This window comes from Magnolia sinica, chromosome 12 (assembly GCF_029962835.1).
Source record: "Magnolia sinica isolate HGM2019 chromosome 12, MsV1, whole genome shotgun sequence".
Taxonomy (NCBI): Eukaryota; Viridiplantae; Streptophyta; class Magnoliopsida; order Magnoliales; family Magnoliaceae; genus Magnolia; species Magnolia sinica.
Genome location: NC_080584.1, coordinates 31274370 through 31292881, shown reverse-complemented (window position 1 = coordinate 31292881; position 18512 = coordinate 31274370). Strand labels below are relative to the sequence as shown.

Sequence of the window (18512 nt, the reverse complement as noted above, 5' to 3'; positions counted from 1 at the left end):
CCTATATCTTTAGTTGTTGGACTTAATTAATTGGCTGTGCTCGAAACCACAAAATACACAAGCTGATACAGTATCATTCAATCTTTGAGCTGATATTGTATTAAGAAACTTCGAATGTAGTGCTTTCAATATGAATACCACTTTTGATGATGTATTTTGTTGATTGTTTTGGAGCTGATATTTCAGGTGACAGTTCTTCTTAAGGAATGCCAGGATATTCAACTTCGTTGTGGGGTAGCCAGTCAGGATCCTACTGATTCTCCTACTTCCAGTGTGGTTGATATGGAAGATGGGACTGAAGTTGAAAAGGTCATCTTAGAACATCTCTTGAGCTTCTTCTTCTTCTTCTTTTATTTTATTTATTTATTTTTATTTTTTTTACGTAAATTTCAAGTTTCAACTTCTTTTACCTGCATGATGGAATGATCAATCCTTGGCCTTTTGTCTTAAGCAGTTGACTTTTAAGGATGTCAATGGATTAGTTGGGCAAAATGTCCAGCTACGTAGACTCGTGCATAGTCTTTCTATAAAGCATGATCAAATAGATGCTGAGTTAAAGGTAACTTCATTATTTCTTGCGGTAAATCTCTTGTATTTTTTATTGGCTTTGAGGGCCTGCACTACTCTAGTTTAATTTTGTTATATTGCACTTTTTAGTTAAAATTATTGGGAGGTCCCATTTCTATTTGAACTTAATGATTTCCATAATTAGAAGAATGTGGTGTATTTTATTTTATGGGAAAAATTCCCATGAAGGCTTCTTCTTTTTGCCCATTAAAGGCCATAAAATGGCAAACACTTGCCCAATATTTGAAGTTCGTACGTTTTATGATCTAGTCAAAATTTCCTCCGCTTTTAATAGTATTTGATTTGTGTTAAGAAGAACGAGAGAATTTGAGAGAAAGAGAGCATATGGGGCTGGGATGTCTAGCCCTCTCTCATTTATAATAGTAAAAGAAAAGATAAAATTACATTTATGCCCTTAAATGAAGAAAAAACTAAAGGAAGGGTAAGGAGCAATAAAGAAAGTATGAAACAGAGATAGAAGGCTGAAAAATTAATTACAAATGTCCAAAACATATAAGACCCATTTGTATGTACCTATGGGCCAATCATAGGACCTCACGCACATACACCCACAGTTTGTAAAGTGAGACCATGGTTGTTTTATCTAAACTGACCCTGGTTTTTGCTTTAGTTTATCTTTTCACTTTGGGACCAATTCTGTGGGTTACCAGGAGAAGTTTGAAATGGAACTACAGAAACATATTGATGAGGCATCATCCAAAGTTGCATCCGTATTAGAAAGGTCTGAAGAGCAAGGACAAATGATAGAATCACTTCACGACTCTGTAAGTATTAATTCTGCATTCTTTTTTTTTTTAAAAATTATTTTGCATTGCCTAGAAATGTTAGCTTTGGAATTTATGCTTGTGCATCAAGAGCAGCTGGATGTGATGCTTGTCGTGGAGCAATAATGCCTAATTCTTTTTCTTATTTTCTGGCATAGGTCGCAATGTATAAGAGATTATATGAAGAAGAGATTAAATCTCGTGCTTCTTATTCTCATCTTCCAGAAACTTATCCAGGTTCTATTGCAAATTTTGGCTTGCAGGCTGATTGATTCTTTCACTATTTTGGGTTATTTTTGTTCTAAAATGTGCCATCACTAAGGGCATTTGGGCATGATTCACGCCTGTAACTTGATACTGGACAGGGTGCATTTTAACGTGCGAGCCCAGCTTACCCATCAAGAAAAACAAAATAAAAAATAAAATAAAGGCAGCTGCGTGCGTGCGTGCGTGCGTGCGTGTGTGTCATTCAACCCATCTAATTTATGTTGTGATATTTGCAGAAGATGGCAGGAAAGACCTTATCCTTCTATCTGAAGGTTCACAGGTGACTTGCAAAGCTATATTCATTGAACATTGGATATGGACATGTATATTTCACGTGTTTTATACTTTTTTTCCCCCTGCAAACTATTTATTAGCAGGAAGCTACCAAAAAGGCCCTTGAGCAGGCTTCTGAACAGGTCAGAAATCTGGAAGATGATTTGGCTAAATCCAGGTAGAGGATGTTACTTCTTGGTATTAACCATGATGATAGGATGGAGTGTTTGTTTAATGTTTTGCTGAATTGTGGATTTGTATTTTTTCCAGTGTTCAGCTTATTCTTTGGTAGCACTGCATGTTTCTCATACTTTTGGTTTATTAGGCAATTATGAAGTTGAAAAGGCCAAGCTATATGTCCTAGAGGGGGGGTGAATAGGACAATGCCAAATAAAACTTATAACAGCGGAATTAAAAAGAATATGATAGCCAAAGTAAATCACAATGCAGGAAAGTAAAACAGCCTCAAAATTCAGATCTTGAGAGGTTGATACAAATGTTGTTCTAAGGACAACCTTATACCAAAAACCAGAGTTTATGGTAGGACAACCTTATTTCTAGAAAGATCTTTGTATCAAATCTCAAACCGAAGAGGAATACAGAAATAAATACAAACTGAATTAAAATAAATTGAATCACAAATGTATTGTTCTAGGGACAGCCATACACCATAAAAATGGCAGGGCAACCTTGCTGGAACAACTTTCAAAGGAAATTGAATATCAAGCTGATAAAGGAATAGCAGAAAATAAATTCTAAACTATTACAAAATTCTCACAATGCTTGAATTAAATGATTACAACATTCACCACCATACGTACATCCCACAAAAGAATAATTAAAGATTAGAAGTATAAATCATTCAACCACAACACGAGGGATTATAGTGGTTCGCCTGTGTGTTCACCAGCTGTTAAACAACAGCCACACAAAATGCTACTCCACTCCTAATATCCTCACACAGGGGATATTAGCGTTCACTAACCAAATAGGTTTTCCCAGGTTCACCCAAAACCTTTACAATTGTGCCTTTGTCTGTGGGCTTACATAATTAAAAAAAACCCCACTTCTGAGTTTTCCTGGCTCTCCTCAGATAACCAATACAACAAGATTTTTCTGGCAAATCTTGAAAGAAACCAAAACAGAAAGGAATTTACAATTAAATGTAAAATACCTGAAAGATTTTTATGTAGCCCGGTAGAACCAAATCAGAGTAGATGATTGAATGTCCAAGTTCAATGTCCAGTACTCAATTACAATGGTTCTAATTCTAATAGATTTTAAATTAAACCAAATAGGGCTTGCCTTAATTGATTTTGATTCCAAAGAAAGGGAATAACAATTCCTCTTATCAAATTAGATTGGAATAGCAGAAACAAAATCAATTAAATAAAGCTAAGGAAAGAGAATATTAAATAAGCACACTTAGCTTAGATGGAGCATAGAATTATCTCTCAGAAGTTTGACGAAGATTGGCTTGAATAGATTAATTAATTCGATGATTTCTTCTGAGATTCGTGCACTATTTATAGGTGAGCAGATCGCGTCTTCCACTGGTCTAGGGTGCTCTTCGACTAGTCGAAGCAATAACAGATATTTGAAAAATCCGGCGGGATATGCTCTGACCGTTCTACGACTGGTCGAAGGTCTCCTTCGACTGGTCGTAGGTCACCTACGATTGGTCGTAGGTTTCCTTCGACTGGTCGAAGAACCTATAACACATTGCTGGATTTCGAGTCGAAGATTTACGACTGGTCGAAGATGCAGTCGACACTGTTCCTACGACTGGTCGAATAGATTCCTGGACTAGTCGAAGCCTAACAGATTTCATTTGGAATTTGTAACAAACTCACGACTGATCGAGGAATTTCTTAGACTGGTCGAAGCAACTCTAGGACTAGTCGAAGAAGGCCTAGGACTAGTCGAAGAACAGACCAAACTCATGTAAAATAACATTCGACTTATGTATCCAGAATGACCTACTTCTAAGGTCAACCTATGGTCAGTCAAACCTCAACTATGAAGTATGGACATTGAAACATTAGGAACAAGTGACCTTGAAGTATGAGCCTTGAAGTCTTGAGATCTTTACAAACTGCCTTGTATTCTTCTTGAAGTCTTGATGCTTTGAGTCTTGTCTTGTGAGCAGTTCTTGCATTCAAGATTGATCCTTGTACTTGTGAGCTTTGCTTGATGTGAGCTTAGCTTGTTCATGAATGTTGATCCTTGAGAGAGCTTCACTTATGCAAGTTTATATATAACAGTGATTTTGACACCACAAATTTGACAACAGACGGGGATATAAACAATAGCACTTACAGAAGTCTTTCGGCCTAGCATAGTGTTAACTATTGGATTTGCAGCAATATCTCTTGGTTAGAGAGACAGTTGGATTTGCATCAGTATCTCTTGCTGCAAGCCTAATCTTCCTGCATGCATTGTTCAAAATATTGCTAATCATCAATAATATTGGCTGATGAAATCTTTATAACACCTTCGGGATACATAAACCTTGGAGAAAATAAAACTTGCAAGTTCTTGTCAATACTATTCCTAATATCGCCAATATTTCACAATGTTTTAGATATTGCGTGATATCAGCAATGGCCCTTTGAAATAAATAGTGTATTTGTTGATAATTCAATAATATCGCTAATATTATCGATCATATTGACGATACCAATGTTAATACTTTCTGAAAATGCAAAAAAATAAAAAGGAAAAATAAACATTTTTTCAAAATTTTCTCGTGGTTGCAGTGTTTGAAATTCCAGAAAATAAAAAATAAAAATCCGAAAATCCCATTTTTTGAAGTTCTTTGTGGGGATCCCTTTTTTTTTTTTTTGGAAAGGTCAATACATAGACACTCTTACACACCACATGGGTTCTTGAACCCATGACCTCAGAGGAAAAACACTGAGTGTCTACCACTGAGCCATGAGTAGGAATCTCTTCATAAGATGTTCTAAATTAGTGTATTGCGTGCTGAATGCATTGTTCAAAGTATTGTTGATCATATTGACAATACCAATGTTAATACTTTCTGAAAATTAAAAAATAAAAAGGAAAAGTAAACATTTTTTCAAAATTTTCTTGTGGTTGTAGTGTTCGAAATTCCAGAAAATAAAAAATAAAAATCTGAAAATCCCATTTTTTAAAGTTCTTTGTGGGGATCTCTTTTTTTTTTTTTTTTTTTTTTGAAAGGTCAATACAGAGACACTCTTACACACCACATGGGTTCTTGAACCCATGACCTCAGAGGAAAAACAGTGTCTACCACTGAGCCATGAGTAGGAATCTCTTCATAAGGTGTTCTAAGTTAGTGTATTGCATGCTGAATGCATTGTTCAATGTATCCCCAATATTATTGAAATATCCCCAATATTATACATATCTCTGGCTTGGCAATACCGATAAAACTGGTAGCAATATTGATAACACTGGTGACATTAGAAATTCCAGGTATCGGTGATGTATCACTAAGTATCGCCAATGTATCGATATCGCCAGTATTTTTGACCGTGTAAATTCCAGGTGTCATTTGTATCGTCAACAGTGTTTTAAGTAGCAAATAGCATGTAGTGTAGCACTCACCCCTTTGAAGCGCGAGGCGTAAGCTACATAGCGTGCAGCGTAAGCAACACACTACTTCTAGGTTTTTAATCAAGGTTGCATCAATTCATGATATTCTACCCCAAATTAAACTGATTAATAATGAAATTTAACAAAATTTCATGATATTGATATTTGGTGCAACCAAATGCAACCTAAAGTAATAGGAAATGACAATGATTAAGTATAAAGGTAAAGAAAGAGCAACGAAACTGATTTACTGCAAGCACTGAAATGAATAGTTAATTTTGATTGAAAATAGAAAAAAAATGTAACAAATCATTAAAAGCATTAATTGATTTATTGTTGTAGTGAAAAATAACTCGTAATGTGAGCTACATAGCGTGTAGCGTAATCTATGTAACGTCTGGCGTACATAAATTATCATGTAGCGTAGGCTATACATGGCTTAAGCTATTTTCATGAGCTACGTAGCGTTAAGGCTAAGCTATGCTACGTAGTGTGAGCTACACGCTACGTAGCGTAGCTATTTAAATCACTGATTGTCAATGCATCGATATCGCCAATTTTTTGGCAATATGTTCGACTGTGTAAATTCCAGGTGTCGCTTGTATTGCTAGTTTATTTGCCATATTTTGATTCTATCACCGATGTATCGATATTACCAAAAATTAGTCTATTAAAAAAAATTTCCTTTTTTTTTTTTTTTTTGTGAATGTGGTTGTATGTAGTGTTCAATTTGTTGACAATAACATCGATAGTATCATGATATTACTGTTATCGCAACATAAGCAATATTGAGACCACACACTTTTGTTTCGTTTCGTTTCATTTCTAGTTGTCAATGATTTCTTGGCAAAATATTGTGTTGTTGCTATTCTCAAAATATCGATGGATGTTTGGATGGAAGGTTGGATAGTTGGATGAATGGTTAGATGGATAATGGGATGGATGGGATGGTTGGACTAATTTCTTGTGGCAACACATGCTTTTAGGCACTTGTTAAATGGAAACTCATCATGTATGCATTCGTTTTGCAATTTTTTTCGTAAATATGCAAATATGTGTATTGTAGCATCTCCTATAGTTTCACTAAAAAATTCCACTGTTCCCCATGTTTCCCCAATGTTTCCCCACATTTTCGGCTATCGGTGATATTATTGGCGATATCAATATTGTTTCCGTATCCCCAGCCAACAAAACTTATAGCGATACTGATACGTCAAACACAGTCTAAATGTTAGTAGATTGTGAAAGACATGGAAGCATATCCAGATTTTAGGTTAACTAAAGGATCTCCTTGTAGATGCAATCAAATTCCAAAACTAAAGAAAACGAGTGCTAGGGTTAACCTTGAGGTCATATCCCTTGGGTCATGTGATGAAAGCCAATGTCGATCCTCCATCATAGGAGGCCCCTCCCTGATGCGCCCTGACAATTAGATGAGAGATGAGAGCTTGTTTACGCCCCTACTCTAGGGCTAAGGGCATCTGCACGCGAGAACCGTCCACAGGGACGACCCACAAGCTCACATGTGTGACCGATGGAGAGAGAGAGAGAGGATTTTGTTCTTTCTTTCTTCTCTTAAAAACATCCAAGCTCTTTCTCTAACTCCTTGGGATATGATCTATTTCTAAGGAGTTAGGGTTTTAGAGGGATGTAGGGGATGCACTAGTTGTGGTGCTCCTCACCACTATAGGCTTCAGTTTGTCCTACATCATCAAAAGCCTATAATCTGGCCTATCCCTGTACCCAATAGACCAAATCCCTCCAATTTTAGTGGCCACCATCCTTGACCATAAAAGCTATGCAGGTCTAGAGAATGGATCAAATGTCCATCAAGTTCAATAAAACAAATTTTGATGGTAAACGCAAAAGATCAATGGTTAAAAATCAATAAAGAAAACATTTAAAACCATTTAACTGTTGGATCCAACTAAAAAACAACTTGATGGATGGTCCAAACACCAAGATAAGCCCATAATTTACATCCTGGGTAAGCAAGTGGATCCCTTATTGGAACATGTTATCTTCAACTACATCTTACTCCATGCTCAGCTACACCCACATGTTAGTCACCATTGTAACTTCAAGGGTGAGCCAAAGCATATAATACCTAGACCATCAAGTCCCAACGCGTCCTCAGGTTTAAAGGATTACCAAAGCTAGTACATGATCAAGTCCAACTGCTCCAAACATGATGGTCCTCAACCATTGACTTGATGTGTTCCTCCAATGCAAGTGTCCAGTCAGCCTGAAACACAAGAACCTGCAAACACATTGAACACTCACACTCCCATGTGAGGTAGGGCAAAGACACATGGTGCTTGATGGTGGAGACTGTACATCCCAACTCGTTGTTGGTCCCCATCACACAAGATGACCCCAAAACATGATCATAGGTAGCCCAAACTTGTTACATTGGGCATGGATAGTCTGGGTACTTAGGAACCATGGATCAGAACTCTTCCATGGACTCACAACAGGTACCAAAGCTAGTACGTGATCAAGTCCAACTGCTCCAGACATGATGGTCCTCAACCATTGACTTGATGTGTTCCTCCAATGCAAGTGTCCAGTCAGCCTGAAACACAAGAACCTGCAAACACATTGAACACTCACACTCCCATGTGAGGTAGGGCAAAGACACATGGTGCTTGACGGTGGAGACTGTACATCCCAACTCGTCGTTGGTCCCCATCACACAAGATGACCCCAAAACATGATCATAGGTAGCCCAAACTTGTTACATTGGGCATGGATAGTCTGGGTACTTAGGAACCATGGATCAGAACTCTTCCATGGACTCACAACAGAACCCCTATTAGTATCCCACAATATAATGAGTTTTTTTTTTTTGAAAGATAATAGATGTAGGATTGGTTTTATTGAAAGGTTGCTTGAAAATATCAACACAAAAAATAAAAATAAAAATACATGAGGTGTTACATCCCAAATAGCAATATGGCACTATATCCCAAACAAAAAAGAAATGTCAAGGACATTACATGTTGAATCCTAGAAGCCCATTCTATGACATAACTCTTTGCTTTCTACACTACTTCCTCCCACATACCTTGTTTGCTGAGAGAAAGCACCGCCTATTGCGTACTCAAGGACAATATAATGAGTATTTAATGTGTCCCAAACATTAAATGCAACATTTAAGACATATTCCAAAAGCAGGAATACGTCATAAATTCCACAACACGCTAATCAACATTGAATTAGTGCGCATTATTTCTTAGGAATTAGTGGATTAAGATCATATTGGTTTATTAAATGTTTTTGTTTGATAGTGCCTAGTTTGGGACCTAATACAAGGGAAACCTTATGTATAGTTATTCTCTATAATTTCTGAGTCCTTAAGCTTAGAGTGTGTGTGTGTGTGTGTGTGTGTGTGTGTGTGTTTGTGTGTGTGTGTGTGTAATCATTTGTCTTTCAATATCTCCCGACATTTCATTGAAAAATTCCACCAATTTTGTCATGTTTCCTCAATGTTTCCCTTGGACAGAAATATATTTCTGTATATGTAATATTATCGGGGATATCGAATCATGTTTCTATATTTTGTCGATGTGATGCGATACATATAATGATACACAAAACTTTGCCTAAATACAATCAATGTTCGGAGTATCGATATTGCTACATGTTTCGCTAGCTGGGGATATGGAAACAATATCGTTATCACTAATAATATGCCAATTCCTGGAAATGCGTGGAAACATGGGAAAAATGGTGGAATTTTTCAGCAAAACTTCAGGAGATGCATCCATCCATCCATGCATGCACATACATACATACATACAAACAAATGCATGATCCATTCATCCATCCATGCATGCGTGCACACACACACATCCATCCATCTAACCAACCATCCATGCATTCATCCATCCATCCATCCATGATCTATCCATCCATGTATGCATACATATATTCACATACAAACATACATTTCATCATAAAACCATGCACCCATAAAAAAATTGAAATGGATTTTTTTTTTTTTAATAAATAGATTTTTGGCGATATCAATATATTGGTAGACATGAGATGTATAAACACATGTTGCAACCATAGAGCTATACGTCAACAACCTATAAACTGACCGGATGGTAAACGGGCCAAACTTGACCTTGGACCACACAATTGAATCACCTACACCAGAAGAAGGCTTGACACGATGAAGTTGATCTAAGAGCCAAGTGAACTCTGCTTCCTCATCCGTCATGTTCCTCCTTCCTACAAGGAGGGGACCGGAACAGTAAAGCACCATGCCACGGAGACGTTTCAGTCCGGAACGAGGGTAGCTATTGTGGGGATCTCCTCTTGAAGCAAGGCCTCTATCCTTTGAAACACGATTATCGAAATAGTAAGGGATTTGCTTGAGCCTCTTTGGTTTTCTTGCAACTATCGATCTCTTGTTTCCATGTCTTGAGTTCTTCGAGTTTGGGTTCACCAAGTCGTCATGTCTACCAACTTCGTACATGGGTGCTTGATTCAGCTTTGAAAGCATGCTGTTTTTGGTCCTCCTCTTTGTGATCCAAATCTTGTGATTTTGTTAATTGGGTTACAATCTTGTTAACATTATGATTCTGGTTTGTACTTTGGGATCACTGACTAAAAGATTTGTAGTTGGGATCTATATCACCTGGGTGGGTACGGTTGTCATGTATTAGTTATGTCAGATCCTCTAAATCGCAAATTCATAGGATGCGGAAGTGATGAGGACTCATTGCTATAGTTTTTTTTTTTTTTTTTTAAACATTCTCCCCCATTAGTATTCAGAATTTGTGCTTGTATCCTTGTTGCTATTGTTCAATCTAAATTCTACATTAGTAAGCCTATCATCCAAAATTCGGTTAGATTCAAAACTGAGTGTTGGTGAAGGGGATTACCCTTATCCAAGTATCTGAGTATCCTAGTTGGGCATCCATTTTTTTCTTTTCATCTTTAATTTTCTTTTGGAGGATCCTTTTGTTTTATGAATGGTAACTCAAGCAATTTTATTGAATGTTCGAAACCAATCAAAGGAGGAAAAATTAGGCCAAATCATGGAGGAAAGGATGGTGAGGGATCATCCTTTACTCGATTGTCTAGATAGATCAATCCAAGAGCCAGAGAGAATATACTCTATTACAACCACAGAGGTGAAGCCCAATAGTCCAAGCTATTGCCTTGCCCTTGACACCTAGGAATAACACTTTGAATTTGTATGATTGTTGAAAACCTTGTAATTACACACTTTACAAATCCACTAGATGATTGCCACGAGTGAGAGATTCCATAGCGCCCTTTTGTTTTGTGTCATGCACCTGAATTCCACACCTAGAATAGAGTAGCCATTTATCCTAGCGTTGCCTGAGCCACCTCAGATAAATCTACTCCTCTACATATTCTATGCGAACTCACCAATGGATGGAAAGATAGTCCACTAAGGACCTGTTTGTTAATGCTGAATTTTTGCACTTAACGCGGAATTGGAAAAATGTTCCGTGTTTAGTGGTGTTTGTTAATGTGTTGTTAACGTTGAAGAAGGGAAGCGCTAAGTGGTTTTTCACTGAATTCTTTCTGTGATAGGAGTCTGGCTTCATGGTGAACACGGAATACGCTCCGTGAATTTTTTATTAAACAAAAATTTTTACTTCTAAAATTATCCATTTTTAAGTTACTACGGATTTGCTACTCCTCCTGCCACTAGCCCCATGGCTAGTGGTCGGTGTTCCGTGGGCCCCACCGTGATGTATGTGTTTCATCCATTCCGTTCATCCATTTTTAAAGATCAATTTAGGGATTTATTCTAAAAATGAGAGGGATATAAATCTCAGGTGGACCACACTACATGAAAACAATAGTGATTGGATATCCACCATAAAATCCTCCTAAGGCCCACTGTATTGTTTATTTGACATATAATATATTGATTAGGTCATACAGGCCCAGATGAAGGGAAAAAACAAAAATCAGCTTGATCCAAAACTTTTATGGCCCCCAAAATGTTTTTAATGGTCGACGCTCATTCAACGCTGTTTCCTGTAATGTGCTCCACTTGAGATTGGGATATACCTCATTTTTTGTCTCATATCGTAAAATGATTTGTAACAATAGATGGACGGAATGGATGAAAGACAGACATCATGGTGGGGCCCACAGAGCACTGGAATGTTAAGGGAGTAGCCAATCTGTTTCCGATACATGTCTTGCGAAGACGCAGCATCGACGCTCCTGCTCCTGGACGTGGATTTCCTGCGAAAGCTTTTCGCAGGAAGTTCCTGCGCTTGAAACTTAGGTGGGGTCCACCGTGATGTTTTTAAGAAATTCACTCCGTCTATCCGTTTTGTGAGCTCATTTTAGGAGAAGAAACCAAAATTGAGCAGGATATAATACTCAAGTGGGACGTACAAAAGGAAAAGGTGGTTAGGGAAATTTCTACCGTTGAAACCTCCATAGGTTCGACAGTGATGTTTACATGCCATCCATACCATTAATAACGTCATTTGTGCTCGGATGAACTGAAAACACAAATAATAGCATGATTCAAAACTTTTTTGGCCCCATGAATATTTCAATTGTGGACGTTCAATTATCACATTTTCGGCCCACTTGAGCATTGGATACGGTTCATTTTTGGCCTCATATCCTAAAATGAACTCAAAAAACGGATGGACAGAGAGGATTTCTCACAAATATGACAGTGGGCCCCACCTGGGTTCCCAGTGCTGGAACTTCCTGCCAAAGGCTTTCGCAGGAAATCCGCGTCCAACGCTCCTCGCTTTCCCAGTTGTACGAACGGTTCAAAGGAGATCAAAGTTACATGGCCTTACAATGATGTATTTATTATATCCACACCGTTCATCAAATTTTCGAGATTATTTTAGAGCATTAGCTAAAAAATGAATAATATCCCCTTGATCCGAAACTTCTTTGACCCCCAAAAGGTTTTCAATGGTAGACGTTCAATCCCCCACTGCTTTTTGCAGTGTGGTCCACTTTATTTTTGGATCTTTCTTATTTTTCGGCTCAAGACTTACGACGAGCTCAAAAAATTTATGGGCGGTTTGGATATAACAAATACCTCATGATGGGACCCATAGAACTTGCTGACGTCACTACACCAACTATAGCTGGTGTGTGGTACAACAGTCAATCTGGGAAACGAATTGGCTACTCCCCCTGCCACCAGCCGATGGCTGGTGGTCGGTGTTATGTGGGCCTCAACATGATGTATTTGTTTCATCCATGCCGTCCATCTATTTTGCTAGATCATTTTATTGTATGAGACCATAAATGAGGTATATCCCGATCTCAAGTGGACCACGTTACCGGAAAAAATGTTGAATGAGCGTCTACCATTAAAAACTTTTTGTGGGCCATGACTTAGGCCACGTTTGTTAAATCTAAAGTCTAAAGCCCGAATCTACAGTGTTGAATGAGCTACATGATAGGAAATAAGATGTATCCAAAACTTAAATGGGCCACATGATAGCAAATAGTGGGGATTTTGTGACCACCGTTGAAACATTTATATGGCCACAAAAGTGTTGTATAGGTTTAAGTTCACGGTGTTTTCACTTCATCTCAGTCAAAATGACCTAATAAACAGTTTAGATGGAATTTAAACATCAAGGTGGAGTCTAGGAAGGTTTCAACGGTCGGCATTCTTTTTCCCACTGTTTCATCTCGTATGGCCTACTTGAGCTCGAAAAATGGATGGACGTGTTGGATTTTTCACAAACATCACAATGGGCCCCGCCCAAAATCCTTGCGCTGGAACTTCATGTGACGTCCTTATGCCAGATTTACCGCTAAAGCCTCTTGCAGAATTCCCTGTGCTGGAAACATAGGTGGGCCCACCTTCATGTTTGTGAGAAATCCACCTTGCCCATCAGTTTTGTGAGTTTATTTTAGAACATGGGACTAAAATTGAGGTGGATCCGATAATCAAGTGGGCCCAAAACGTGAGGATTGAACGTCCTGATTTGAAATATTCGTGGGGCAACATAAGGAATTTATCTGTTTTTTAAAAAAAAAAAAAAAATTATGAATGATGATATTTTATCCGTTTTTTTTTTTTTAAAAATAAATTTTTAAAGGAATAATGATATTTTAATTTTCTCTTAAGAACTTTTGTTTATTTGAATTAAATAGAATAATTTTATTCTCATTTAATAAAAAATAATTTCTTTATAATGTAAAACATTTCCAAATAGGGGATAGTGGCAAATGCGTCAAATTAATGTATTTCAGACATTTCAGATGTTTGTTTACAAACAGGTTGTTTCAAATTCAGTACCTAATTTTCAGACTTCATCCATAATTACCAAACAAGTTTTTTGACTTCAGCTTTCAGATTCAGCATTTAGATTTCAGATTCAGGCTTTAGATTTCAGATTCAGACTTCAGACTTCAGATTTAACAAATGGGGCCTAAGTGTCCTTAAAGCACATGATACACCCACTCATTATCTAGATGTTCCTGTTCCGCAAATGGTCAGTGGTGAGAACCTGTGGCTATCCATTCAAATGCTAGCACCCTTGGCGGGTTAGTATAGTGCTAGATCGATGCTGAAGTTGCATCCAGGCTGCCTCCATTCCTGCCCATGAGCTGATGGTAGAATGGCTTAACCATGAAATTTCCGGAGGTGTCAAATCTCCAATCCAATACCACCTGTCTTGATTTGATTGAGACAGGGCAACATGACAAATCCATTTTTTGAAGGATTGTAGATTTGTAGTATCATGGTTTGGGACATTGGACTCTGTTTCTTATCATGTGTTTCTTGCTTTTCATTGTGCAAGTTGCTTGAATAAACCATTATTTACAACTTCAATCGTTCACTTATCTCAGCTGCTTTTGAGTTTACTATCAATTTCTTTGTCCCTGGTTGGTCTTAGAACACCATATAATGCATATTAGAAAACCATTTTGATCAGGAGTGAAGCTATTGCATTACGTTTGGACCGCGATAAAATGGCAATGGAAGCAAATTTTGCCCGAGAGCGACTAGATAGCTTCATGAAAGAATTTGTGCGTCAGGTATATCATATTAATTAAATATCATTTTCTATTTAGTTTCTTAACACTTGCCATGAATATCATGTCAGAGAGATGAAATGAATGAAGTACTAGCTAGAAACGTGGAGTTCTCACAGTTGATAGTTGACTACCAACGAAGACTTCGTGAAAGTGCTGATTCTTTGAGTGCCTGTGATGTGCTCCCACAGAAATTATCTATGGAGGTGATAATAACTTGAAACAATGATGTTGTTTACATTTGACTTCATGATATTCATTTTTGTCCCTAATTCCTCAACAGGTGTCTGTTTTGAAACATGAAAAGGATATCCTGATAATTTCTGAAAAAAGAGCTTCCGACGAAGTTCGGAGTTTGTCAGAGAGAGTGCATCGTCTCCAGGTGGCGATAGTCCTATAAAGACATGCTCTACCATTTTTTCTGTGTGATGCTTATTTTTTGTTGTTTGTTGTGTAGGCAACCTTGGACACAATTCACAGTGCTGAGGAGATTAGAGAGGTATGCTACTCTCTTTTTCTGTCCTTCGTCTTTATTTAGGGATCGGATTGAATAATTGGAGTGGCCATGTTGTCATAACCAGACTTGGGCTAGACACATTTGTCATCGCTAAGAAGCGACTTATGCTACTCTTTATTTTTTTTGTTGGTGTCTTTATCTAGAACATACCATCTCCATTAATTTCATTAGTAAATTGGCTCTATTCATGCCTATTGCAGGAAGCTAGAGCTATGGAAAGGAGAAAACATGAGGAGCATCTAAAACGAGTTGAAGTAAGCTTTCTTTTATCTGCTGATGATATATTTTGCTGTTTCTACCTTTCCTTTTTCGTTTTCTAATATAGTTTGGTCATGTTATAGTTTCTATTAGTCATGGGGTGCTCTTTGTACCCATGATGGGGTGTTTTGATTAGAAACTTAGAGAGGATAATTTGTTCAAGTGTTAATACATGCAATAATTTCTCATGTATATAGTTGTGCATGCGTTCCATTGAAACAGTTCTTCTTAAGGTGTATATTGTTTAGCACTTCAAGTTAACTAAAATCAAGCTTTCCAGTACTTGTTAGATGCTGTTCTGTTGTAAGGTTATGAACTTATATTATTTTCTTGGGTTATCCCTTTCCTTTAATCTGCCTATCGGCCCTAGCCTCACTTTCAGTTCTAATTGTCCTACACTTTCACTTGATACCACTAAGTTTTTATGTTCACTTTTGTCCACCATCTCATTTTGTAATTTGCATGTGCATAAATGTGGCCATGGCCATCTGGTTTGCCAAATGCGTATGGAGAAGTCAAATGATTCGATTAGCTCTGCTATACCTTGAATATATATTGTGAATCTATAGCATGGTATTAAAAAATGGTTACGCAATGGCAATAACAACCATTAGGTAGTGGTAATGGGGGCACTGACAATGCAGGGCTGCAATGGCTGTTCTAAAAAAGATGACTATAATGGGCTAATAATGGATGTAATGTGCCAATACAAGGCCATAACGGGTCCAATATGCAACCGATACAAATTCTTCTCTCTCTCTCTCTCTCTATATATATATATTTATTTATTTACCACTATAGTGATGTATCATAACTATAGATATGAATATCGGTATCGTATCAGTCGATATATCCCACGATATATCTTGTATACCACCTATGTGATACAAAACGCACAGGTAGTGCCTATATTTCCCACCTATTCGATCCGGTGAGCATTTTCATTTTTCGATCCATGTTTTTATTTTAAATCACACTAAACCAGTGTCAAATGGTTAAAAATCTAAGATTCTTCATGTTTTCCATGAAAAATTATGTAATTGGAACTTAGATTTTGAGATTTGGGGGAGATGGGTTGAGTAGCGGAAAATTGAGAAAAAAAATCAAAATTTCTCAATTTCTCACAAATCAGTTGCGATCTTAGTATCCAAAAACAAAATTAAACGTGTATGTAACCTGATCTGGTGATTCTTCGTTTGCTTTTGAATGTATTGCTTTTGTTTCCATACATGTCTTCTTATGTTTATAAATTATATGAATAAACTTTGAATATACTTGCATTAGTTCAGTTGGAAAACACATATATTAGAACCCAATACAAAGGAAAATGCTATTACAAGCGCTTTTTTTTTTTTTTTGTAATGTTTTGATTTCAAAGTGTGTATTGATGTCTTTTTCAACAATCCCTGAAGTTTCATTGAAAAATTCGACCAATTTCCCAATGTTCCTATGTTTCTCAACAACAATGATACATTACGCGATACAACTGATATATCTCATGCGATAACATATATTTATCCGTATCTCAAGGGTGCGATACATTACGCGATAATGATATTTAAAACATTGCTTGTATCGGCCAATATACCCATAAATCCCCAATTATGTTTTTTTGTTTTCAAAATTTCACTCGTCTCCTCTTCCTATGTTCATTTAAACCATGGAAAAAGCTTAAAAACTCATTTTTGGCTATATCTATAACTATTTTGGGATAAAAACTAATGATTTGAATGGGATTCTTCAAATCAAAGCGAAGTCGACCATTATGGAAAAATCAGAAAGGGTAAACCTTTACCTTCTTTTTTATGTTTTCATCTTCTTTTTCTTGTATTTCAATGTGATGGCCCCTAGTTCATCAAATCATGCTTAATTTGTGTTCAATTAGGGCTCATTTAGTTGACCTTCAACAAGCCAAACTGACAAACAACATTCTCATCAAAGAATAGTCCGATACACCATCATATGCTTGTCCAAAACACAAAAAAATAATTGATTCTTGAATATCTTATTATTCATTTTTTTTTTAAAATATATATTTTCCTTTTCTGTCTTAATTTCTTTGTCCGACCGATACAGGTGATATTGTCCGATACAAACCGCTTTCGATATGCGACGTCTGTATTGTGTCATTTTTTTTTTGTCGGGCAGATATGCCCCCCAATACCGATATTCAGAACCATGATCGTAATGACAGTATGGCTAGTCATTACGGCCACCATTATTCGAATTATCTCCGATATTATCAAAATGTCTCCGATATTATCTTTATCTCCAGCTCAGTGATACCGATAACACTGGTAGTGATATCAATAACATTGGTAGTATCAGAAATTTCAGGTATTAGTAATGTATCGCCAACGTATCAATATCGCTAATGTAATCGTCAATATTTTCAACTATGTAAATTCTAGGTGTCGCTTGTATCGCCAATGTATCACCAATATTTTTAACTCTGTAAATTCTAGGTAATGCCAGTGTTTGAAATATCGGTATCGCACAATGTATCGCACCCTTGGGATACAGATACGTATCGGTTATCGCACGGGATATATCGTTTGTATCGCATAGTTTATCGCACTTTTTGGGAAACATGGGGAAACATTGGGAAAATGGTTGAATTTTTTAATGAAACTTTAGGGATTGTTAAAAAAGCCCTTAATACACACTTTTAAATCATAAAGTTTCAAAAAAGAAGTGTACATAATAAATTTCCTTTGTATAAGGTCCCAAGCTGTGCGCTGTCCAATTGAACTAAGACAACTATATTTAGTATCAACCCTGTTCATCCGTTTTTCCATATCATTTCAGGACATTATCTAAAAAATAAAATAGATCCAATAATTAGGTAGACCATACCATAGGAAACAATAGTGATTGACCATTAGTGGGCCACAAAAGTTTTGGTTCAGGCTAATAATAGTTTTTTCTCTTCATTCAAACCATAAATTTATCTGGTAAAATGGATGGACGGAGTGGATAAAATACATGAATTATAGTTGGCCCACAAAGTTTACAAAGTACACTGCTCACTAGGGGATCCACTTCCCACCACACCGGCAAGGCGTTGCTACCAAGTTCCTTCGCTCAAAACCTGTGGGGTCCACTATGATGTTTGTAAGAAATCCACCTCGTCCATTCATTTTTTGAGATCATTTTACCACTTGAGAGCAAAAATGAGCAGAATCCAAGACTAAAGTGGGTCGCACTAAAGGAAAAGGTGGGTAGGAAAATTC

General features: G+C 37.1%; 1 protein-coding gene across 1 annotated transcript in view; it reads left to right on the top strand.

Moving 5' to 3' along the window:
• The window catches only part of LOC131221184 (nuclear-pore anchor-like), a 155653-nt gene that overhangs the window by 44272 nt on the left and 92869 nt on the right, over window positions 1-18512 (top strand). Inside the window, 11 exon segments of the mRNA XM_058216352.1 lie at window positions 187-309; window positions 455-559; window positions 1239-1352; window positions 1511-1589; window positions 1856-1899; window positions 1997-2070; window positions 14405-14507; window positions 14576-14710; window positions 14788-14886; window positions 14962-15003; window positions 15222-15275. Coding sequence (XP_058072335.1) covers window positions 187-309; window positions 455-559; window positions 1239-1352; window positions 1511-1589; window positions 1856-1899; window positions 1997-2070; window positions 14405-14507; window positions 14576-14710; window positions 14788-14886; window positions 14962-15003; window positions 15222-15275 — 972 coding nt within the window.